This window comes from Microcebus murinus, chromosome 19, assembly GCF_040939455.1.
Source record: "Microcebus murinus isolate Inina chromosome 19, M.murinus_Inina_mat1.0, whole genome shotgun sequence".
NCBI lineage: Eukaryota > Metazoa > Chordata > Mammalia > Primates > Cheirogaleidae > Microcebus > Microcebus murinus.
Window position 1 is genome coordinate 28,539,724 of NC_134122.1, and position 24,957 is coordinate 28,564,680.

The window sequence follows — 24,957 nt, forward strand, 5'->3', positions numbered from 1 at the left end:
TTTCAAACTCCTGACCTCGAGCAATCCGCCCGCCACGGCCTCCAGGAGTGCTAGGATTACAACTGTGAGTCACCACGCCCGGTCCGTTTTACCACAATTAAATAAACAAATAAAACCTGTTTAGGTTTCAAGACTGGAGAAAGAGGGAAAGAGTGTGTGAGCTGGAAGGAATAACGTTGCAGCATGAAAATGATACCAGCATTTAATATTTCCGAGTTCCCACTCCCAACATTTAAAAAAGCAGCCCAGGGTTGGGTGAGTGGAGTACAAGTGGAGGTCCCTGGAGTGGAGGGGGAGAAGCCAGTCCTGTGTTCACAGGTCCCTGTGGATGCTGAGACCACCCAGGATGATGCTGGGTGGTGGAGAGGCTGTCTGGCAACCAGGGGGGATTCAAGGTGGACGTGGAGGGGCAGAGGGCATGGGACACACAGCAGAGGTGTCAGTGGAGGAGGAGAAATGGCCCAGCAGTGGGAACGGCTGCAAACATGATTCCAACCATGAGGATGACAAGCTCCCAGAGCAGGAAGAGCCACCACTCAGAAGGAAAGCACAAGAGGCTGTTGCTGAGAGGACGTGGGTGTGTGATGTGCCAAGAGGAGGGGAGGGGTGGGTGAGGGCTCCACAGTGGAGGGAGCCAGGTTGGGGGAGGGGCAGGGAGTTGAAGGCAGGGGGAAGGAAGCAAAGGGGCCGAGGGGCTGGATGAGGGGCCATCTCTGGATTTGCTGTTGGGGACAATAGGGAGGACAGCTGTGGGGGCCTCAGCGTGCCTGCCGAGTCCCAGGCCCTTCCCTGCGTGTGTTTGGGCAGAGCTTAGCCAGTCTGGTCCCTCTAAGGATGTCTCAGCTTAGGGTGCAGCAGAGAAGGTAGGATGGAGAAATGCCATCGCTGTGGCTGTCACACTGACATGCTGTTGGTCTTTCTGCAGGTCAGCACACTAAAGCCACAACCCCAGCCAGGTGAGTGTTTGTCCTCCTGAAGGGGTCATACAGGGTAGGAGTTGACAGTGAGGGGCTGGTTTGGGAAACAGGGAGTGTCCTTCTAAGAACTGCTCAAGCCCAGCCTGCCACAGCCACTCTCACATCCTGGACTTACCCCCCTGCGTCCTCCTTGGGTCTCTTACCGGCCAGGCTCTCCACCTCCTCAGACTCCAGCCCCATAAAACGAGAACACTGGACTCCGGGTTCCAGCATGAACCTTCAGAGCTTCTCTTTCCCAGAAGTCTCACTGGAATCTTTCTCCCATGTCCTCTTCCCTTCTTTCATCGTGTTCCGAAGCTTTTCCTGCCCTGCGTCTGCTCCCTCTCAGCCCGGAGAACCTCCTTCACACACACACCAGTTTTCCACCCTTCCTCCACTTCTCTCTTCACTCTGTCCTTGTCCCCTGTTGTGAATGCACCAGGGGCCACAGGCTCCCTCTGCCTCCACCTCCCCTCTGGCCTTCCTTGTGCAGAAGCAAAGTCCCAGCCTCTGCCTCTCTCCTCTCCGGGCCCCCCTCACTTCCCCTTATCCCTCTCTTCCTCTCCAACCTCCTTTCCTCAGACCCTGGCTTGCACCTGCCATGCCTCCCCTGCTGGAAGGAAGCCTCACTCCGTGCCCCCTCCCTGCCCAGCTTTTGCCAGCTGTCCTTCCTCCTGGCCCTCCCAGGACACCTTCTCCTTCCAGGCACCAGGCCTGAGCACCTGCCCTGAGGCTCCGAAACTCACTCAATTGGGTTTCTTCTCCCAGTTTTAGCCAAGGCAGTGGGGGAGAGAGAGAACAGGGCTAATCCTTCCTATTTCTCTGCTCTGTTCCTGTCCAATACAAGCAGCTTCCCCAGAATAATCCACCTTCAGTCAGCCCTCAGGGACCTCTGCTGGGCCACACCACAAATTGCCTCTCATTCCTCTTCTAGGCAACTTCTTCTGGCAGTCTGGAACCCTCACATTCCTCCTGAGCTTGTCAGGGCAGGTTGCTGAGCACCCCTCAAAGAGAACCAGCCCCTGACACATGCTTTCACTCTCTACTGCCCAGCGCTAATATAGTTCCCATCCTCTTGTTCCCCTACAGGGAATCCTTCCAAAACACGGAGAAATATGAGAATATGGGGAGTAAACGTAAGTCCTTACCACCATCATTCCCACCTCCCACGCTTCCTTTCCTGTTTCCCCAAACACCCCTTCCCTGAGCATGTGCCAGTATTTTCCTCCTTCCCATTCCTCCCCCATCCCCCCAAAATGACCCTGGCCCTGACCTGGCAGATAACCTCACTCCTGGAGGCCCTGCCCATCTCTCTGCCCTGGCTGTCATAACACCTGACCTCAGCATGCCTTGATTTTTTTTCCTAGGGCAATATGGAGCGCCCAAGCTGAACCCCAAGGTAAGCAGTCAGACTAGGGCCTGAAGGAATAAAGAGAAGCCTGGAGAATGTGGGTGGAAGGAGAAGGACTGTGATATGGGCAGGGCCCTCAGGTTGTAGCTTCTTGCTATGACGGGGACAGCTCCACCTCCACTTTCTAATCCCCTTCTCTTTCATTCCTGCTCAGGATGATATCGTCTATGCCTCCCTTGCCCTCTCCAGCTCCACCTCACCAGGAGCACCACCCAGCCAGCCTGACCACAGTGGCCCCCAGGAAGAGACTCTGTACTCTGTCTTAAAGGCCTAACCAATGGGATGGTCCTCTCAAAACCAAATGATGAGGCCAGGCATGGTAGCTCATGCTTATAGTCTCAGCTATGCAGGAGGCTGAGGCAGGAGTGCTTGAGGCTGGAAGTTCAAGGCCAGCTTGGGCAACATAGAGACACCCCATCTCTAATTAAAACAAAGAAAAAATAATAAAATAAAAATTTTAGGAAGATTGTCTTGCAAATAATTTTTTTTTAAATTTTTATTCATTAAAGTTCAGAGAAAAAGTGAAAGAAAGAAAAAGAATGACTGAATCATGGCCTTAGAGTAAGCTACACTTCCAATAGGAAGATCACAGCTTCCAACAGTAACCAAGGCCAGATGCAGATGACTCAGGTGTCAGCAGATGTTGAAAGCTCCTATGGCACTGGGAGTCACAGAGTCATGTATCCAATTTCCTCTTCACCATCTTAGGTCTTAGCCCAAAATGAAAATACCCCTGAATATATCTAAGGAGAAAACTGATGTCACCTTCAACTTCTGTTTCTCCCACCCAAAAATGAACTCTACTAGATAACTCACACCTAAGATCCCTCCTCTAGAACTTTGTTCAGTGACTGCCTCAGGCCAGGAAAAAATAAATCCCAAAATGCTGGTAGCCAGCCCAGAACACAACTTCTGCCCCTTAAATCCAATCATACTCTTCCCTTAGGATAATAACTAGCCTGTATTGCATTTAGTGCTTTATAGGCATCACCTGATTTAACATTACCATCAACCCCATAACTTCATCTGAGGATGAAAACCAGAACCATATAGTTAACATGCTTTTCCCAACAACCTATGGGTACTAGTATGCAGCTAAGCCAGGATTTGAACCCAGATCTCTCCTTCTGGATGCTCTCTCAGGACTCAGATCTCATGGCTTTCCCCAGATTCCTATGTTGTGAGCACCTCCCAACACAAACAATGACATGCCATCACAGTGACACCCAGGAGAGGGGAAAGACACCAAAAAGAAGCACATGGTTAGAGACCAATTGAACCAACAAACTGGTGACCTGCTTTATTAACATAAACTACACAACTCTGACTTGAACCTGGGAGTCAATTAACAACCCCAACACTTAGCAACTTCTCAGGGACCCACTGCGAGGCTCTCCGCTCCGTGCTCCAGGGACAGGAGAACAGGAAGGAGGGTGAGAGCACACAACTATTCCTCAAAGAAGGCCACAGTGAACTCCTCTTCGTCGTCTCTGTGCTGTGGCTCTCCTCTCTGCTCTCGCTCTTTTCCAATATCTTCCATGAGTAGCTCCAGGTCCAGGTCACTGGAGGCTTCATCTTCGTGGGGGACACTTCCAACCTCCTGAGTCAGTGATTCCTGGAATCTAGGCCCTTCCTTCCTGGCTGAGGCACAGGCCCTGACACGAGCTGGGGGGCTCAGGCCCTGTGGCACCATTCTGCTTTCTATTTCCTCAGATAAGCTGGTTGCTGAGGCCTTGATTTCAGGAGTTTTAAATTTTTTCTTAGGGCCTAAATGAAAAGATGACAAAGTCGAGAGTCCTATTAGGTCAGTCTGTCCTCACCTTTCACAAATTGAACTCCTAAATTCCTATTTCCAATAAATCTCTGGAAAAGATGACCTTTCACAGTACAAAGATTCTGGGCTTTGGACTCAGAAAGACTTGGATTCGGCCGGGCGTGGTGGCTCACACCTGTAATCCTAGCACTTTGGGAGGCCGAGGTGGGCGGATTGCTCAAGGTCAGGAGTTCGAAACCAGCCTGAGCGAGACCCTGTCTCTACCAAAAATAGAAATAAATTAATTGACCAACTAAAAATATATATACAAAAAATTAGCCGAGCATGGTGGCGCATGCCTGTAGTCCCAGCTACTCGGGAGGCTGAGGCAGGAGGATCGCTGAGCCCCGGAGATTGAGGTTGCTGTGAGCCAGGCTGACGCCACGGCACTCACTCTAGCCTGGGCAACAAAGTGAGACTCTGTCTCAAAAAAAAAAAAAAAAAAGAAAGACTTGGCTTCAAGCCATGGGTCAGCTGTGAGCTCCATATGGGTCTTGAGCACATTTAAACCCTTGAGCCTCAGTTTCCTTATCTTTACAATGTTAAATATCCAGTCCTAGAGCTGTTGAAAGAAGGAAAAGGAACAAGCATGGAAGTATCTATCTAGCCAGCCCACAGCGATCCTCAACTAAGGGTAGTTCCCTTCTCCCTATCATTCCCCTGTCCCTGGATCAAATCCCATCAATAACCATTATGTTTGTGTAGCGTGTGGTGGGTACAATCCTAGAGGTACTCTTTTGTTCTAATTTTAATTCATTCTTAAAGTTATGTAAAGCTGTAGAATTGTTAAGAAATGATCCAGCAAGAGGAGGATGAAGACATAGACCTCGTTCCCCACAGTTCTTCCCAGGCCTTGAGCCTTACCTAGCTTGTCAGAATCTGAATTCCCGTGGCCTTCTTTCTTTCCTGTGATGGATGCAGGAGGAGCTGTGGATTCACTGCCCAGAGATCTCTTCACTGTCTTCCGTTTCAAGGTCCCACCTTGTCCATTTGCCATGCCTGCATCACCCCCACCCCCAACCATGAAAGATATATGTTTATTTCTCTCTAAATGACAGCTCAGCAAGGGAAGATGGCCTCTCCACACTTAGTCTCTGCCATACCCTGCCCCACATCTTCTACTTGATTTAGTGAGTTGTTTAGTCGACTCCACTTCTCTAATCATCTTTCTTTTACCCCCTGGATTTCTTTCTCTTTACAGTTCTCCTCAGAGTCTGCCTTCTCCAGGAAGTTATCCTTCTTAGCTAAGAACTTAAAACCTTCCATCTTTAACCTAAGATTTTACAATTTAGTACACAGAAGTGAGGAGGCTCTAGCTTCCCACAGACACTATCAGTAAGTCTTGCTGGTTTTCTCAGATCCTGGAATTAAGATGATCAGTAAGGTCTGGTTACTCATAGATGCCTTATACTCTACCACTTCTCTGCCTTAACTGTGAGAGGTGTACCATGTCCAGCTGGCTTGCTTACCTCTTGGCTTGGGTTTTTTTGTCTGTGTTTTGATTGACTTGGGACCAGACAAAGTTGGGTCCTGAGGACAAGTTAGAAAAATAAGAAAAAGATAAATTAAGTCACATATCCATTTTTAATAGAGAGGGATTCTACAGTATGATAGGTGAGCTTTGGGGAGTCAAATTAGGTTCAGGAGCCTGATATTGTTCAAACCTATGGTAACAGATAAAAATGTGTGATCACCTTCCCATTCTGTTTGGTGTTCGTCAATGCAAAGCTTTAGGCATAAAAGAAGGAAATCAGGCCACCAATATGATAAAAATTGGTAAATTGAAAATTAAAACAGAAAGTGAAAACTACGTATTCCATATACCTGGAAAGGAGATGCTAAGAAAATAAGTGAATGAATATCCTAAGTATTTGTATAGGGGATAAAGGAGTGGAAAGAAGTAACCTGATATACCCTGAAATTGCTTCAGGAAGAACCAAAGAAATACAGTAGGAACTGAGATTATAATCAAGAAAGAAGTTCCTAGGATGTGAGAAATTAGAATAAAGAAGAAAGAAGAGAGCCTTCTTTCCTGGAGACCCTTAAGAGAAAAGACCAGCCAGTCAGGGCTACCCTGAGGCAGAGACAGAATGGTCCCTTAGTAAATGTAAATCCATGTTAACTAGACTTCTACAGGAATCTCCTAAAAGGAAGCCCAAAGATCCTTATCTAAACCAGTATTTAAGGCTAATCTTACTTTTTTCTCTTCCTCCTCCTCTTCTTCTACCTCTGACTCTTCCTCCTCCTCTTCTTTCTCCAAGCAGGAATCTGGGCTATTAGTTCCAGAAAGCATTAAGTCTAGAACAGGAAAAGGAAGGAAAGGCTAAGTAATTCATCCAATAAAATAATTGATGAGTTAATGGAGCTGATCCCAGATAATCTGTCTTCTAACTCTGCCTTCTGTGTCCAAGTGGTATTTTCTCCGTAAAATGTAATCCCAGATTACCATGGTTCCACCCTTTTCAAAGTCCATCACTATTCAATATACACCCTCCCTTCCACTCCTTTTCCCCTCATTCCTCTCTCCACCCATCTGTCCACCCATCCTGGACACTGGGTCAATGACATGCTGACGGCCTCCTATTATAGAATCCAGAACTAGCCTGATGACATAGAATATTAAAAAAAGAAAGGTTTGGGCTACTGGTCTCATGAAAGAATCTCTCCCCTCCTTCTCTAGTCCTCGCCCTCCACTTATCCTACCTTTTCCTTCCCCACTACTGTCAGACCCGTTGTATCGGCTCCGGAAACCAAACAAGTTAACCCGCTCCTGAGAGAACCAAGAAACAAAAGCATCATCCACTACCCTCTGTCTTCTAGAGTTTAGTTATAAAGAATTTGTATTCATTTTCCATAACATTTTCTTTTTTTTTTTTTGAGACAGTCTCACTTTGTTGCCCAGGCTAGAGTGAGTGTCGTGGCGTCAGCCTAGCTCACAGCAACCTCAAACTCCTGGGCTTAAGCCATCCTACTGCCTCAGCCTCCCGAGTAGCTGGGACTACAGGCATGCACCACCATGCCTGGCTAATTTTTTCTATATATATTAGTTGGCCAATTAATTTCTTTCTATTTATAGTAGAGATGGGGTCTCGCTCTTGCTCAGGCTGGTTTCGAACTCCTGACCTTGAGCAATCTGCCTGTCTCGGCCTCCCAAAGTGTTAGGATTACAGGCGTGAGCCACTGCGCCCAGCCTTCCATACCATTTTCACTCAAAATTTTACATTAGGCTTATCCAGACTTTTATAGAGATTAATTATAATCTCTTTTTCTAGTTTGTTTATAATTCAACAAATAATTGGAAAGGGGAAATTCACTGTTTGTCATTCTCCATCCCTCCCTCACCCCCACCAGCAGAATTTGAGGGTAAAAACTGACTGTACACAAAAGAGAGGTTAAGGCACATGTATTTGAGACTTGAAGTTATTAAATAGGCAGGGAGGATGTCCCCTGCCACAAACTGTATCTGTCTGGACTGCCAAGGGTAGGAAAAGGAATAAATGATTTAAGGAGTCAAAGAAATCTGGCCTGGGAAGAAAAAAAGTAAGTCTAAGAAAAAGGCTGTGTAATGGGGAAAGACAACTGGTTTTCTATAGTGGGAGTATATGGTTTGCTTTGTGTCCAAGTCCTGAAGAGAAGCAAGTATGCAGTCTGAACACTCTCCTACCTGAATGCTGATCTGTTCTGCCTCTTGAGCCATAATTAGGGCCGCCCCCAGTTTCTGGCTGCAGTCTTTGTTCCTGCATTTTTTCTGAAATGGAAGAAGATTAGAATCAATGATAAATACTGTCTTAAAGATCAGAGTCATCTATAGCCATACCACCTTAAATGTGCCTGACCTTATCTGATATCAGAAGCTAAGCAGGGTCAGGCTTGGTTAGTACTTGGATGGGAGACTATCTGGGCAATACTGGGTGCTATATAGGCTTGTTTAAAAAACAATAAAACAATTAATATATAATGTTAAAATATTTAGATTAAAAGGGATTAGAATCAATAATAAATATTAGAGAAGTAACACCAACATACTGTTACCCACCAGACATTATCTTTATTTATAACATTTATTTCAAGTTCCTAGTATTGATATGATATACTCTGTAATCTTTTGGCCCCAGACATAATATCCTTTTTCTACCTAATAAACTTCTCACCAATTCCTAGCAATATTTTCAACCAAAATGTTGGTGACCTCTCCAAAGTGAATCCCATGGAACTTTGAAAAGAGAAGAGTAAAGGAGTTCAGGTGATTCCACTTTTAAGCTTTTGACAAGTTTCTTTACATCCATCGTGCTGCTTAATTTAATACTCACTGCTTGAGTTTCTAAGGTGCCTGAGCTGCAGGGCCTCTGCTCATTTGTAAAGCTGATCAAACCCAAAGGGACTAAGGGGAGGAAATACGATTTAGCTAGCTAATCCAGTGGTTATCAACAGAGGGAGATTTGTCCCCTAGAAGACATCTGGCAATATATGGAGACACTTTTGTAGTTGTCACAACTAGGGGCAGGAGGCACAGGATGGGAATAAAGGCTACTACTCATTAGATGCCAGTAGAGCCCAGGGATGCTGCTAAACATCCTATGATGCACAGGACAGCCCTCCACAACACAAAATTATCTGGCCCAAAATGTCAATATTGCTGAGACTAAAAAACCCTGAGTTAATCTGTTCCCTCATTACTGCAACACCTGCTTTAGCTAAACTGTAGAAAATCCAGTCTTCAGGAAGGCCCCCAATCTATAGGGAGGGAAGAAGACTGAAAAAAAAAATTGCCCTGCTGCAGTCCTGGTAGAAAGAAGACTTCCTCATGAATAACCTTGTCCTTGGCACACCTGGTCAGACACAGAACTTTTTCCCAACACATCTTCCCCTGGGAGAAAATCAAGTTTAATAAAGGGAAGATTTTGTTTTCCAGTTCCAATATCAAAACAGACCCCCAAATTTGCTTACCACTCCAGCTAGCTCCAGGGACAGCTCCTGGAAGTTCTTTAACATGTTGACTGGGATCCAAGCACGAGAAACTGTTTCTCCAAAAAATGTCACATGGTACTTAGACTGAAATAAAAGATGGTCCTGTTATAGCCTCCTGTCCTCCTGCTTTTCTCCTCTAGCCAGAACAGGCACAGGGAGAACAGGGATTCATCAAGGAGGTGCTGGGCCTCATATGCTCCCTGAAGCTTGACTCACCTACCCTACTTATTTCAACCTTCCTTCCATTTTGACCTCAGGAATCCTACCCAAACCATATTTATATGTCAGGGCATTTATGTGCCTGACAGTGCATAAATAATTAGATATAAGTTTGTTTCTAGATTGGGTACTTATCTCTGTGTTTGTCTTCCTAGTTAAGTGTCTGCTTTCACTCATGTCGCTGGCTATGTCTATGTTTCTAACTCTGTACATCTGTTAGGATGGATTTGTTCATTACTTTGGCCTGAGCTCCTACTTACCCTGAAACAGGAAACTCACCGGCAGGGAATCAAGATGGGAAGCAAAAAGAAAATATTCCCCCAGGTCAGGATCAGATTCTACCATGCCTGGCCACCTTGAGAAAATAGATGAGTACAGGAGGCAGAAGAGAAGGGGTTAGAAGAAAAGACTACAGCCTCATAAATTACAAAAAAGGGCAGTATGTTCTAGATTCCCCCACCCCAGTCAGTCCCCTCCAGTGGTCACTACCAAATGACTGAAGTGACTTCTATAAATGTACAAAGAAGCTCAGAATATTCCTAGTAAAGGTATTTTAGCCTTCTGGGCCTTTCTAAAACACTATGAACAAAATCTTCTGATTAGGGACATCTCCAAAGAAGAAACTATCCTACCTTTTCTTGTTCTTTTTACTTCCTGTGTCTCTCACATCTCAGTATTTAAATGCCTTAGATCCACCATCCTCTTTCTACCATTCAGGGTAGCAGACCCTTATTTCCAGGGAGTTACTACCTCTACCCAGAAACCTCCAGAAAACATGCTCATTCAAAGCCTCCAGTGTTGGTACTTTATCTTCTCCCTCACCCCATGGTCTTCCTAAGGCAAGTACCAGTTCCATTATAAATGTTTTCCATTTCCTTCCCTCTAGGCTTGAATCTACCACTCCCAAGTTCATGAAGGATGCTCTATGCCATGGTGCCCTACCAGGGATAACCATATTGCTTGGCCCAGATGATGGATCCTGGGATGTAGGAGGCATAGGCTATATCACTCTCATGTCCTGTCCAGGTCTCCTCAGGAATATCACAGCTATTATACTCCAAGTCTGCCAAAACAGAGAAGGAATGAAGGGATATGAAGAGACCCATAGGTGAAAAATCTAAATGAGAGCTAGGGAGAGAACAAGAAGGAACTGGTATATGTGGCAGGTGGGACCAAAAGGGCATCTGGAGGACAGGCATGGAGGAAGAAGAATAAAGACCCATGGAGGAAATGCAGCTAGAGCAGGAGAAGGAGGAATGCTGCCTCCTTATACTCTATAGAAAAAGATTTCATACTCCGGTTTACATTCCTCTGTGTCTGACTCTGTTTCCATCTATGGAACATCATGAGGGTAATTTCTCTGAGACTCTGTTTCCTCATCTGTAAAATAATTGGACTGGACTAGATGGTCATAATTTCTTCCAGGGAGTTTCAAACATTCTAGAATTCTAAGCTCACTGAATTCTCACCTGCTTTTCCCCATATATCCCATATCGCTCCCTATCCACCAACCTAATAATAATATTCTAATCAGGATTGACAGGGCAGACCAATGCTAAGGAAAATGTAATTCACTCAGTACATGCATTTAGATGCCAGGCCTATCCCATGACATAACTCTTCAAGGTGTCTTCCTCCAGCCCTTTACACCCAGATTCATCTCCATATGACAGGAAGATCCTTAGGGGGAAGATCCTCTCCCCCTAAGCACTACAAGGACCCTTTAAGTGCTAACTACTCTCTTTTTTTTCCTTTTGAGACAGGATCTCATTATGTTGCCCAGGCTAGAGTACAATGGCATCATCATAGCTCACTGCAACCTCAAACTCCTGGGCTCCAGTGATCCTGCCTGCCTCAGCCTCCCAAGTAGCTGGGACTACAGGCGCACAGCACCAAGCCTGGCTAATTGTTCTTCTTTACGTAGGGATGGGGTCTCGCTCTTGCTCAGACTGGTCTTGAACTCCTGACAGACGTCAAGCAATCCTCCCACTTCAGCCTCACAAAGTGCTGATTATAGGCATAAGCCATTATGCCTGGCCTTTTGCTAATTACTCATGTCATATTTAATCTAAAGGATATGTGCAGGGAAAGAAAGGGAGGAAAATAAAACCGGAAAAAAACATTTCCACTCTTTTCTACCTGTATTCTGATCACAGGACCAATTATCTGGGAGAACTGCGGGGTCAATGTTCCCACGCAGCCTCCTCCATTTCTCACAGTTTGGGGAGGAACACTGGACCCAGATCAGACATTGCCCTGTGAGAAGAAAAAAATGAAATAAGAGACTCAAAAATATGCTCTTCCTTCTTAAATCCAACTAAACTCAATATAACCCTCCCAACTCCCACAATCACATAGCCATAGAGACCTTAGAGATCAACTAGCTCAATCTCTGACTTATAAATGGGAAAACCAGGGCTCAGGGAAGGTAATTGACTTGCAGAAGATAAGTCTAACTTGGTGACAGAGCTGAAATTAGAACTCAAGTCTCACATCTTGGTCTCATCATCTCTCCCCACCCCAAGTCAGAAAGGAGTATTTCCTGTGTTGATAATTCATGAATAAAAAGGTTGCCTGGCATCTTTCCAGATAGTGTGCCTCATTCTCTGCTGGCATGACACTACTGAAAAGTTCTTTTTTTTCTTTTTTTTGAGACAGAGTCTCACTTTGTTGCCCGGGCTAGAGTGCCGTGGCGTCAGCCTAGCTCACAGCAACCTTAAACTCCTGGGCTCAAGCAATCCTTCTGCCTCAGCCTCCCAAGTAGCTGGGACTACAGGCAGGCACCACCAAACCCAGCTAATTTTTTCTATATATTTTTAGTTGGCCAATTAATTTCTTTCTACTTTTTTTAGTAGAGACAGAGTCTTGCTCTTGCTCAGGCTGGTTTCAAACTCCTGACCTTGAATGATCCTCCCACCTCCGCCTCCCAGAGTGTTAGGATTACAGGCGTGAGCCATTGTGCCCAGCCTACTGAAAAGTTCTTTTGAAGACCTTATCAGCATCATTTTTGTGCACAACATCCAGAGTTCTTACCAAAATCTCAACTAATTTTCCTGTCATCAAATCACCAAGTTTGGGACCAATAGTCCTGAGTTCACTCTCTTCCAAAAGACACAGGTCTAAGTCTATCATTTCTTTCTGATAGACTCACAACCTCCATATCCACAGGAATACCTCACAAAGCACCCTATTATCTCAGTCCTTGATCTTTTCCTCCATGACACTTCAGTAACCCACTCCTACATGCCCACCCCCAGTCATTCACAGGTGTACCCTCTGAACCACTTATCCAAACTTCCTCTTTGACAGAAATGCCCCATCCTTCCACCTTACTTGCTTAAAGACCCCTACAACAGGCTGGACACAGTGGCTCATGCCTGTAATCCTAGCACTCTGGAAGGCCAAAACGGGAGGATTGCTTGAGGTTAGGAGTTCAAGACAAGCCTGAACAAGAGCGAGACTCCGTCTCTACTAAAAATAGAAAAATTAGCTGGGTGTGGTGGTGCACACCTGTAGTCCCAGCTACTCAGGAATCTAAGGCAGGAGAATCACTTGAGCCCAGAAGTTTGAGGTTGCTGTGACCTAGACTGATGCCCCGACACTCTTGCCCAGGCAACAGAGTGAGACCCTGCCTCAAAAAAAAAAAAAAGACCCCTACAACAACTTTCATTTCACTTTCATTTCATCTAGCTCTGCAATCCACTGACCTCTACTGTCCTTTAAATCTGGTAGCAACTTCCATTCTTCACTCTATACTACTCAGGTTTGATTCCTTGACACTTCCTTGGATTCTCCTGTATACATCTTAAACTCCTTTTCCCACTGTCCTTCCTCCCACCCTTGTGGCAAAACACTCTCTACCCACTCTCTGCCTTTTCCGTGTCTATACGCGTGCAACTGAGACATTAGAGAAAAATCACTTCACAGGTGCATATATATTATAATATATTATATATATTCACTATTAACATTATCAACCAACATGTTTCTCTAGTAAGTTCACTCTTTCACTGTCAAATTTTACCTTAAATGCCTAAACATGAGGGATGGCCCCCCAACCCCATCCTGCTGAAATCATCCCTCAGAAAAGAAGTTAACTTACATTTGGGTCCCTTCCAAATATCACACAAAATGGATCACTTTCGCAATTACTTTATCTTGAAGGATAAATTACTGGTTGAGAATGATATATTAGCCTGAAACGACAGTTGCCAATGATAGCTTTGGATGTTTATGGTGTTTATAGAGATGACCTAGTAAGACTAGAAAAAAATAGTAAGGAGAGAGGCCAGGAATCATAAAAGTTAACACATATCATGGCCGGGTGCGGTGGCTCACGCCTGTAATCCTAGCACTCTGGGAGGCTAAGGCAGGCGGATTGCTCGAGGTTAGGAGTTCGAAACCAGCCTGAGTAAGAGTGAGACCCTGTCTCTACTATAAATAGAAAGAAATTAATTGGCCAACTAATATATATAGAAAAAATTAGCTGGGCATTGGTGGTGCATGCCTGTAGTCCCAGCTACTAGGGAGGCTGAAGCAGTAGGATTGCTTGAGCCCAGGAGTCTGAGGTTGCTGTGAGATAGGCTGACGCCACGGCACTCACTCTAGCCTGGGCAACAAAGTGAGACTCTGTCTCAAAAAACAAAGTTAACACATATCAATAAAACAAATAGTTGGCTATGAAAATAATGAACATTCATAAGAAAATGAGTGGGAAAAAATTGCCCCATGACATGGAACTGGGTATTTATGGCTTGGGATTGAATTTTCCAATGACAGGATTATACAGATTTTAAGGTTTCTTTTCAAACAACTTAGAGGAGAAGATAATGTGTTCTAGAAAACTATGTTTGATGCTCACAATGTGGTTCTATGATAAGGAAGACTCACAGACACACTTTAAGAGCATTTCAGATGACCACACATTCTTGAAACACCAGGTTCCTGGGTTCTGTGTTACCACATTCTCCTGACCCTCCCCCCATCTTTCTGGAAGCTCCCTTCTCCTTTGCTGGGTTCTCCTCATTCTCCAACCAATCTCTAAATGCTGGGGTTCCAAAGCCCAATCATGGGCCTTCTCTTTCCATGATATACTTTGTCCTGGGGCAAGCTCACCCATTCCCATAGCTTTGAAATCCTTTTTCATACCTGACAGTACACAGTTGCATACTCACAGCTGCCTCTTTTCTGAGCTCCAGATTCCTACAGCCACCTTCCTCTTTGACATTTCTATTTGGATGTCTCACCAGGATCTCAAACCTAAGGTACCCACACCTGAATGCTTGATCTTATCCCACAACTTTGTTCTTCTTCCACTCTTTCCCACTTCCTTTCATATAACTGCTAAAGCTAGAAACCAATCATCTTTGACATACTTTCTCCCCTCTCACCTTTCAATATGCAATTCATTGCCAAGTTCTGACAATTATACCTCCAAAACATACCATAAAACATCCCTTCTCTTTCTCCACCTTCATCATCCTAATCCAAGCCACCAAAATACCTAATCTTAGCAATAACTTCTTTTTTTTTTTTCTTTTTTGAGACAGAGTCTCGCTTTGTTGCCCAGGCTAGAGTGAGTGCCATGGCGGCAGCCTAGCTCACAGAAACCTCAAACTCCTGGGCTCAAGCCATCCTACTGCCTCAGCCTCCCGAGTAGCTGAGACTACAGGCATGCGCCACCAATGCCCAGCTAATTTTTTCTATATATATTAGTTGGCCAATTAATTTCTTTCTATTTATAGTAGAGACGGGGTCTCGCTCTTGCTCAGGCTGATTTCGAACTCCTGACCTCGAGCAATCCACCCGCCTCGGCCTCCCAGAGTGCTAGGATTACAGGTGTGAGCCACCGCGCCCAGCAGCAATAACTTCTTAACTGATCTACTCTTGTTTTCTCCCCATACTCCATTATCCAATTAATCACCAAAGGATCCTTTCAAAACATTAATTTGAGGATGTTACTCCCCTGGTTAAAATGCACCAATGGCTTCCCACTGCACTTAGCATAAAATTCTAACTCTGTAGTATGGTGTTTGTTCTAGCCACTGCCTACCTCTTTCCACTCACCCAGAGCCACTTTTGCATCTTGCCTCCCCTTGCTCTCTTGAACTCCAATCACACTGGCTTTCCTATAGTACCTGAAATATGGTAAACTTTACCCTACCTACTCTTCACTTTGATAACTTCTATTCTTCCTTCAGATTTCAGCTTAAATACTGTTTCCTTAGAAATGCATCCCATGACTGGTTCAATCTTACTTAGGTCTCCATTATTTCCTCTCATGACACCCTGTTCTTTTCCTTCACTGTACTTAACACAAATTGTATTTATTGGATATTCCTCTTTCTACACAAATTGTATTTATTGGATATTCCTCCTACTCCAGGAGGACTCCCCTCTCCTTGGCAACTATGAGAAGCAGGAAGAATGATTCATTGACAGTAGGAAACTGATAAATCCACTGTAATCACAATTTAACTCACAAGCACCACCTAGGGAGTGAAGCCCCATCTGCCAATCTAAAATCCAGTCCTCGCAGTAATACTTACTGAGAGGCATAGGAGATGCAGCAACACAAATCTAATGGCACCAATTTATTTGAGGTAACTGAAGATCAGGTCAGTGAGGCCTGCACTATCCCCCAAATTCTCTACGGGCACATCTGAGTTTATACATTCACATAAAACCAAAAGAAAAAATCTTTTAATTCTCTTTTTGACTCTATCTAAAAACTCCCTTGGGGTGATCTGTACTCCAGACCACCTGATTGTCCAAAGCAGATTTATTCTTCTAGCTCTTTATGTTACCATGTCATTACAACAAGAGAAATGGTTTGACCTGGACTACCTTGTTTGGTACCTGCATAGTCTTTCTAGTGTTTTTTCCAAGTATGTGCAAATCATATTACGCTCCTACAACCCAAACTACAAACATATACACATATTAGGATACCACCTGACTTTTTATTCCACTGTTCCTAATACTTTGGGTTCTAGTTTTTTTGTATTATTTTTTTGTTTCTTGGCACAAATCTGTTTCCCCCCAGATTGTTGTCCATTTTTAAATTTTTGAACATACTAATATATTGTTTGGTTTATTTTACTTCTTGTCTAAAATTTCCTATCATCACCTTGGTTATTTCATATGATATATTTGTTTTAATTCTGTTTTGTTTTGTTCTAGAGATAGGGTCTCACTATGTTGACCAGGCTGGTCTTGGCCTGGTCAACTCCTGGCCTCAAATGAACTTCCTCCTCAGCCTTCAGAGTAGCTGGGATTACAGGCACAGCTATGATGAAGAATAAATCCTCTGAATCACTTCTCATTCCCACCTCAATCTCTCCCTCTCTAAAAATAATTTTCCTTTAGCATATAAGTATGGTCAAGTCTCTCTCTTTTAACAGAAAGTTATAAAACTAAAAACCCTCCCTCAACACTATACCCACTCCCCTTTATCTACCATTTTCTCTTTCTTGCTTTTTACACCTTAACCAACTGAAAAAGTGTTTACTTTTCAACCAACTTACCAACCCATACAGTAGCTATAACCAAGCCCCAATGACTTCCTAATTGTGATATCCTTGAGAATTGTTTTATCCTCTGACTTCTGTATGGTAGCATTTGACATGGCTGAGCACTCCCTTTCTTGAAATTCTCTCCTCCCCTGGTATCTGTGATATCACACTCTCCTAATTTTTGATGACATCTACCACATTTTGACTCTACTTTACTTTTCTTTTTTGAAACAGAGTCTCGCTCTGTTGCTTGGGCTAGAGTGCCATGGCCTCAACCTAGCTCACAGCAACCTCAAACTCAACCTGGGCTCAAGCAATCCTTCTGCCTCAGCCTCCCAAGTAGCTGGGACTACAGGCATGCACCATCATGCCCAGCTAATCTTTTTCTATATATTTTTAGTTGGCCAATAAATTTCTTTCAATTTTTTTAGTAGAGATGGGGTCTCGCTCTTGCTCAGGCTGGTTTTGAACTCCTGACCTTGAGTAATCATCCCGCCTCAGCCTACCAGAGTGCTAGGATTACGGGTGTGAGCCACCGCGCCTAGCCTTGACTCTACTTTTCTAACCATATCTTGGTTTTCTTCCTGGACACCATCTAAGATGCCTGGTACACAGTAGGCACTCAACAACTATGGATTATGTGACTAAATAACTGAATGAATGAAATCATTCTCTTCCTCAACAGCATATCCTATAAGCAGCTATGAGAGATAAACTATAGTGTTTGCAGAGTTTCCTATAACATCCTAACCTTTGTCTCTTTCCTCCATCTCAAATTTTCAGCCCAAGTAGGTTTTCTAAACCAAGGCCAAACTTACCAAAACCACTTTGCTTTCTTTTTTGCTGGTTCCTGATGTGAGAATGATCCTGAACCATTTTCTTCCGTTGGTCTTTCTGTCTATGCTCATGTCCACCTTGGACTTTCTCCATTTTCTCATCTTCTGGGAAGAAAAAAACAAAAAACACTGTGGGGTGGGGAGATGAAGAAGAGAATCTTTGTAAATAGCAAAGGCCAGCAAAAGAAGGAAGACAAATCGTAACCTAATAGTTTAGTTTTAAGCTTTGGCTTGAAAAATCTCAGCCTGCCTTCGTCCCATTCCTTAACTTCCTGGAGCAAGTATTTGAGCCAGGCATCAAAGTATATCTGACTATACTTACGAGCTTCCTTCTTTCTTTTGCTTAAAGGGAGTCTATTGAATTTCTTCCCAGAGGGTGCAAGATCTGGCTGGCCTAACTTAGATGTGCTTATTGCAGAGACAACATCATTGTCCTGAGAGGCTGGAATCTCTGGAGTATGAGGTACCATTACCTTCTCTCTGAAAATGAGATTTTTTTTAAGTAAAAAGGTTAAAAGGAAGAAATTTGCAGTACCGTTCTTTTGAAAGAACCCAAGAGTAAAAGGAAGACAGAACAATCCTAGGGTCTCCAAGATCATTTTATCCATCTACTTGCCTATTTTTCCCAACTCAAACAGGTTTTTTCCCTGAACTGAGAGAAATATATAGAAATATGATAAATGACTAGACAAATAGATCACCATTTACCAATGTTAAGCCCACTCTGTGTTCAACTTGCCTCACTGGGATAAACTTACCTATCAGCAGTATCATTATCAGTAGCAGAAGCAGTGATGGCTGGCTCCTTGTCTGACTGGGTACATACTATGGGCTGGGCACAGGAAGTCTCTGCAAAATCAAAGCCAGATCCCATCCCTCCCAAAATAATATATTATAAGCAGAAAAGCAGTAAAAGAAAACAACCACTCCATTATTTCCTAATATTTTCATTAAAATGTCTTCTCCTTATTGCCCAGAAGAGCCTATCTTTGGTCTCTTGTCATATCATAGAACTTTAAATCTTTAAATTTCCAGGAAAAACTACAAATCTGTATCTTTCTGCAAGCCTTTCCAAGTTAATCTACCTCATTCCAGGATAGCCATGTGATGATAATTTTATTTTGTGTACAAAAAAATTATATGTACTGCATTTTATATCATTTGTTTCTCAAACTTCCCCTAGGAATAGAAGCACACCTAAGAATGTTTAAAATGTCAGACTATTCTCCTTAGCCTCATGACCTATACTATAGAATATGTAGGTCACCTGAAAAGACCTCAGGTCCTATACTACAGAATTCTTTATTTTAAAAATTAAATCCCTGAGCATATGCATAAACAGTATTAGAAACAGAAATACACAAGGGTAGAGGGAGACCAAGTTCCTCAAATCTGTGGAAAACAATTTATCTTTTCTAAGTAGATTGTAAGCATATAGAAATGAATTTAAGTCACATTTTTAAAATGTAGGTGAGATTATATTTAAATTCTGAAGTCAATGTAATCAATCTACTTTTCTAAAATTCTGTACCTTTTATCTAAGGTGGTTTAGCTATGGTCCTATTAAAAGAAGATGAAGTATTTTAAAAAATTTTGAAGTCTCATCTAACATATCCTTCTTAGGAAGATGAAAGGGAAGTTGTCAAACTTACTCTCCTTCTCAGAAACCAGTCATATTTCCTAACTGAAACCCTTTTTATCTCACTAGAAGCCATACCCAAGCACTCCTGGAGGGACTTCCGCAGCACAATCTGGACAATCTCCTCAAATTCCTCATTGGAAATACTTGATTTTTCCTGCAGAGACAAGGGTAGGGGAGGAAAACTGCTTATCTTTCCATAGTTCTCCCCTCTGACCAGTCAGGGAATCCTCCTTTAGATGAAGCAGTAAGTCCACAAAACTAAAGGCATAAAGTCAACATACCTAAGGAGTCCATAAACTCTATCCCAGATCTCCTGGGAATAAAGGAGTCAAAAAAAAAAAAAAAAAGGAAAACGTTTATAAAGTTTCTGTCCACTTCAACTCCCACCTCGATCCCATCTCATCCCATATTTCCCACTAAATGTTTTCACCAAAACATTTTTTAACTCTTTGAGAAGAAAATAAAAGCCCTCAAAAAGGAATAAAAATAACTGAAACTACAGCATGAATCTCCCCAATACAAAAAGACTGTCTAGCCTAGGTGAGGGCAGGGTAGGAGGAACTGTCCTACTAGAGCCCATCAATGTGACTGATACCTTTGCTTTCTTCTCTACTTGCTTGTTGTCTTGAGCCTTTCCTTTTTTCTTCTGGCCACTGCTTGGACCATTCTCTGTGGTTGCTTTCTCTTCCTTCTTCTCTAACCTAGCCTTTGGCAGGTGTGGCCTGGTCTCTGTCTCTGGTGAACTAATCCCCAGGGTCTCCTCCTTGGGTGAGTTAGTGCTACAAAGTATCAGGCTATGCAATTTTTGTACAGGTGGAGCAAAGATTTTCTTTGGTCTCTTTCCACATTCTGAAAGAAATTTGATCATCAAATGGAAATTTATGAAACGTATAATCTAACAGAGATTGCCAACCATTGACCATTGACTGGGCATATCAGAATTATATGGAGAGAGCTTTTAACAAATTCAGATTTTTAGATCTCTCCCTGACCACTCCTCTCCCCAGACCAGATTCTGATGGAGTAATTTGAAGTAAGGACCAGAAATTTGTAATTTTACAAGGCTAGTTGATTCTAATACATTGCCAGATTTGAGAACCACTGAGTAATTCAAAAGTGATAAATATAAGCATGCAGGAAGCGGAGTTATCCAAATGTGAAACTTTTTAATTTGCTCACTTTTAACTTTGAATACAATTTTACGAGAAATTGGACTGACGTTTTTAAAAAAGCAAAATCTATTAATTATTCAAGGCCCAGCTCTTATGCTACCTCCTCCTGATATTCCCAGGTATAAGCAATATATCTTTCTTCTGAGCTTCCATAATGCTTTGCCCATCTCTGGTGGCATTTATCACATTCAACTTTATAACAGATATTTAAAAGTCATTTCTCTATACGGTCCTTGAGCAGGACTGTTTCTAAGTCATATTTATTTCATTCAAAGCATCTAGCAGAGTAATAATTTGAACAGAGTGAACACAAAATATATGTGAACTGAACTGCCCTTTGATGGGAAGGTTGTCCAGAAGGAGAAAATGGGAGAAATGTACAAAATTAACTGCCCTCACTCTTGACTCACCTTCCTTATTCTGCAGTGTTGTCATCATTCAAGCACAGAAACTACAAACTTTCTTTGTCACTATTAGAAAAAAGAAATTAATTGCTATGGCTCTGATTAAACATGATTTTAAACTTTCTTCTCTCCCTGTTTTCCTGGGTTCAGAATCTCTTTGCCCTATGCTCCTGAACTACATTTCTGCCTCCTTGACTACACTTCTACCTCTTCAGCAGTGCCAGTTACATGCCAGGGAATAATAAGAGTTACTGTTTTAATGATCAGCAACAATCCTTAATGTTTTAAGTGCCTAGAACTATGTTCAATGTAAGACAGGCACTCATAATTAGATATAAATGGTAGTAGAAGTATGGGTAGTAGTAGAGCAGCAGTACTAGGGAATGGACAGTCCTGGAAGTTAAAGAGTGAGAGTTTTCTTCAGAGGGATAACCTCATTTCACAACGTTCTCTTAAATACTTAGAACACAAATAATCTTCTAATTCCCTGATATGATTCAGAGGCCCCTATGCATAGAAAACCCCTTATTGTAACATCATTATAATGTTTATTTTTTCTTCTCTTAGGTCCTCAGTCCAATAAATTTTCTAATATACTATATTCTACCAATCTCTATTCATAGCTCAGAAATATTTGGAACCAGAAGTCTCCAGAAAATTTAACATCTTTTACCTTATTCTTTTACCTTAGAAACTAATAATGAAAAATTAATATCTTCTTTGATAGTCATAGTTCATCTTCAGCAATCTACTCACAGATGTTCTACACTACATCAGTATGCTTCGTTATTACTATTGATATTTTGATTAATGATAATGGGCAACACTTATTAAGCACTGACTATATTCTCTGCCCTTTAAGTATCATTTTCCCAACAAATCTATGAGATGGATACCATTTTACACTTAAAGAAATTGAAGGTTAAAGACATGTAAAGATATTAAGTAATTGATATGTAGTAAAATCAGGATTAGAACCAGTCTGATTTCAAAGTTTATGCTAATAACTATGCTATGCTACATTCTTATAGTCTAATTTAGTGCGTCACCACCATTTTAATATTAACATATACAGAAAACAGACATTAAAAGTACATATTGAAACACATAGAGAATGATATTTCTAAGGATTCTAGGGTAAAAGGAACCAGGCTGCTTACAGCCATAGGCAGCTAAAAGGCCATACTAAAGGCTGAAGAAATTAATATCTCCACACAGCTATAAGCCATTTGTGACCTACCAATGCACCAAGACTCATCTGGGGATATTCCAATAATTTATACATTTTTTCAATTTATACTTTCTCACTATTGATATTATTTCTAACCAGCTATTAGAAGAAAATTACCTTTTATCAACCTAAACTTCTCATAGCCATTCTACCCAGTTTTCTTTAGGTTTAGAGAATATATGCCATTTTCATTTATGTAACAATTATAATAAGCATTATAACTCTGAGAAGGGTTTTAGAGGTCATAAACCTTCATCTCCTCTTTTTACAGATGAAAAAAATAAGCTAAGAAAGGTAAGTGGTTTTCCCCAAACCTCAATGTTAATACATTTTTGAGCTTAAATGAACCCAGGACTTTTGCCTCTAAATTCTACTAAGAACAGATCTATTCTATTCAGTGATCTTGTTTCTGGCTATTGGTTTTGGAAGATTCTGAAACTGAAACTCATTCTTCCAACTCTGCTATCCCCAACTGTAAGAAGACCCAAAAGCAGCATAAAATCAACCCTTTGATTCATATACATTTCCCTTTAAAAAATTTGAAAATTTTAAGACCCTTATATGGCCAAACTTGTTTAAGGTGTAGGGTTCTTCTCTCTAAATCACAAAATGAACTCAAAAGGTATTGGGGGCTTCACTTCGTGTGGCCATAGCATCGCTGAATATAAAGTGTTTTTATTTATTTATTTATTTATTTATTTATTTTTGAGACAGAGTCTCACTTTGTTATCCAAGCTAGAGTGAGTGCCGTGGCGTCAACCTAGCTCACAGCAACCTCAAACTCCTGGGCTCAAGCGATCCTCCTGCCTCAGCCTCCCGAGTAGCTGGGACTACAGGCATACCTCACCATGCCTGGCTAATTTTTTCTATATATATTAGTTGGCCAATTCTTTCTTTCTATTTATGGTAGAGACGAGGTCTCGCTCTTGCTCAGGCTGGTTTCGAACTCCTGACCTCGAGCAATCCGCCTGCCTCGGCCTCCCAGAGTGCTAGGATTACAGGGGTGAGCATAAAGTGTTTTTAAATTACTCTTCAGAATTTTTCTGTTCCTTTTCTTCTATAAATATGAATAGTTCAGATGTGCTATTCTGAAGCAACCATTTTCCTTTATATTAAGAAACACTTTTTCTCATTGTTTCCATCTTTATCACCACCAACCCCCAAATACATTTGCTCCAGAAAAAAAGGCAAGTAGGGATTTGGGGGAGAAACACTAAAGCAAATTGGTCTCCTTTATTATAATCCTAAATAGAAGCTAGAAACTGAATAAAATTAGGCTGCAAAAGAAATATTAATCTGACCACAAATGACAAACATATCTTTTCCCAGGCTCCAGATTTCCAAAAAACATCATGAGAAGTCCCTGTAAAGGTAATCTAAGCTACAAGAAGAGCTATACTAAGTGAGAAAAGCAGAATAAAAATCAGTGTGTTTCAGATGACAATATTTGGTTTTTAAAAATGTTTGTCTATATAATATGCTCATATATCCATAAATTATCTCTAGAAGAATATACAAGAAGCTGATCAAAATGCTTCTGGGGAGTAGGAGTGGGTGGCTCAGGGTGGAAGGAAGTTTTTCATTGCATTCCCTTGTGCATTTGAAAACATACAATAATTGGCCGGGTGCGGTGGCTTACGCCTGTAATCCTAGCACTCCGGGAGGCCGAGGTGAGGTCAGGAGTTCGAAACCAGCCTAAGCGAGACCCTGTCTCTACTAAAAAAAAAAAGAAAAATAGAAAGAAATTAATTGACCAACTAAAAATATATATACAAAAAATTAGCTGGGCATGGTGGCACATGCCTGTAGTCCCAGCTACTCGGGGGGCTGAGGCAGTAAAATTGCTTGAGCCCAGGAGTTTGAGATTGCTGTGAGCTAGGCTGATGCCACAGCACTCACTCTAGCCTGGGCAACAAAGCGAGACTCTGTCTCAAAAAATAAATAAATAGGCCGGGCGCGGTGGCTCACGCCTGTAATCCTAGCACTCTGGGAGGCCGAGGTGGGCGGATTGCTCAAGGTCAGGAGTTCAAAACCAGCCTGAGCGAGACCCCATCTCTACCATAAAAATAGAAAGAAATTAATTGGCCAACTAATATATATAATATAAAAATCAGCCGGGCATGGTGGCTCGTGCCTGTAGTCCCAGCTACTCGGGAGGCTGAGGCAGGAGGATCGCTTGAGCCCAGGAGTTTGAGGTTGCTGTGAGCTAGGATGACGCCACGGCACTCACTCTAGCCTGGGCAAGAAAGCGAGACTCTGTCTCAAAATAAATAAATAAATAAATAAATAAATAAATAAATAAATAAATAAATAAAACATACAAATATTACCACTTCAAAATATGATTTCTTATTTTAAATTCTTTAAATAAAACAAGACTATTTTGACCAAGTTAAAAATGTAAACTTTTCAAATATTTAGGTTTAAATCTTTATCTGAACCTACACAGATCTTCCTAGGCCAAAGTATGCTTCTGGAGCCCCAACCAACTAGATACAAATGTGAATCACTGTTGAGTTAATAAGATGTAGTAAATCTATAACAGTGATGTGTAATATAATCTGTATAATCTAAAGTGAGAGTGTGATGAAGAATGTTACTTTTTTTAAAAAGGTCTAACCTGATCAAGCAATAGAGAAGGGAAAGCCAGGAAAATGACTTTCTGATAACTCACGTTGCTGCTCCTCTGTTTCACAATAACAAATATTGAAAGCTGGTTCAAAGAGAGAAAAAAAGAAAAATATACACAGTTAATAATTATATAAAATACAACCAACTTTCGTCTGTACAC

General features: G+C 42.2%; 2 protein-coding genes across 6 annotated transcripts in view; one reads left to right on the forward strand and one right to left on the reverse strand.

Annotated features, from left to right (window-relative positions):
- The window catches only part of PILRA (paired immunoglobin like type 2 receptor alpha), a 43,069-nt gene extending 40,238 nt beyond the window's left edge, over positions 1 to 2,831 (forward strand). Inside the window, exons 4-7 of one of the 2 annotated variants that reach the window (XM_012759421.3) lie at positions 926 to 956; positions 2,046 to 2,092; positions 2,324 to 2,355; positions 2,522 to 2,831. In XM_012759421.3, coding sequence (XP_012614875.2) covers positions 926 to 956; positions 2,046 to 2,092; positions 2,324 to 2,355; positions 2,522 to 2,641 — 230 coding nt within the window. In that variant the 3' untranslated portion in view covers positions 2,642 to 2,831. The remainder of the gene's footprint in view (positions 1 to 925; positions 957 to 2,045; positions 2,093 to 2,323; positions 2,356 to 2,521) is intronic. The other variant, XM_075995338.1, reaches the window with a different exon arrangement.
- A 967-nt stretch (positions 2,832 to 3,798) lies between these two features.
- On the reverse strand, positions 3,799 to 21,037 carry ZCWPW1 (zinc finger CW-type and PWWP domain containing 1). Of its 4 annotated transcripts, none has more exons than XM_075995335.1 (16): positions 20,942 to 21,037; positions 19,955 to 20,208; positions 19,435 to 19,513; positions 18,476 to 18,593; positions 18,040 to 18,197; positions 17,700 to 17,819; positions 11,507 to 11,623; positions 10,310 to 10,430; positions 9,647 to 9,722; positions 9,128 to 9,232; positions 7,845 to 7,928; positions 6,884 to 6,950; positions 6,378 to 6,478; positions 5,647 to 5,710; positions 5,045 to 5,194; positions 3,799 to 4,134 (listed from the first exon to the last, which is right to left on the reverse strand). In XM_075995335.1, exons 1-16 carry the CDS (start codon positions 20,967 to 20,969, stop codon positions 3,815 to 3,817), a joined length of 1,962 nt encoding a protein of 653 aa, XP_075851450.1. In that variant the 5' UTR covers positions 20,970 to 21,037; the 3' UTR covers positions 3,799 to 3,814. The 4 variants fall into 4 exon arrangements, with proteins under 4 accessions (XP_075851450.1, XP_075851451.1, XP_075851449.1 ...); XM_075995336.1 differs by having other exon boundaries at positions 5,045 to 5,179; positions 5,650 to 5,710; positions 17,700 to 17,822; XM_075995334.1 differs by having other exon boundaries at positions 17,700 to 17,822.
- Between the last annotated feature and the right edge of the window lie 3,920 nt (positions 21,038 to 24,957).

Bases quoted from the DNA above. Each gene is read 5' to 3' on its own strand.
- ZCWPW1 (XM_075995334.1), bottom strand. From the start codon at position 20,969: ATGATGACAACACTGCAGAATAAGGAAG. The intron at 9,233-9,646 runs GTGAGTTTCCTG...CTTTTATTTCAG, and splicing joins CCCATCTTGATTCCCTGCCG to TCTAAGTACCATGTGACATT. The intron at 6,479-6,883 runs GTAGGATAAGTG...TTCCTGTTCTAG, and splicing joins CAGTAGTGGGGAAGGAAAAG to ACTTAATGCTTTCTGGAACT.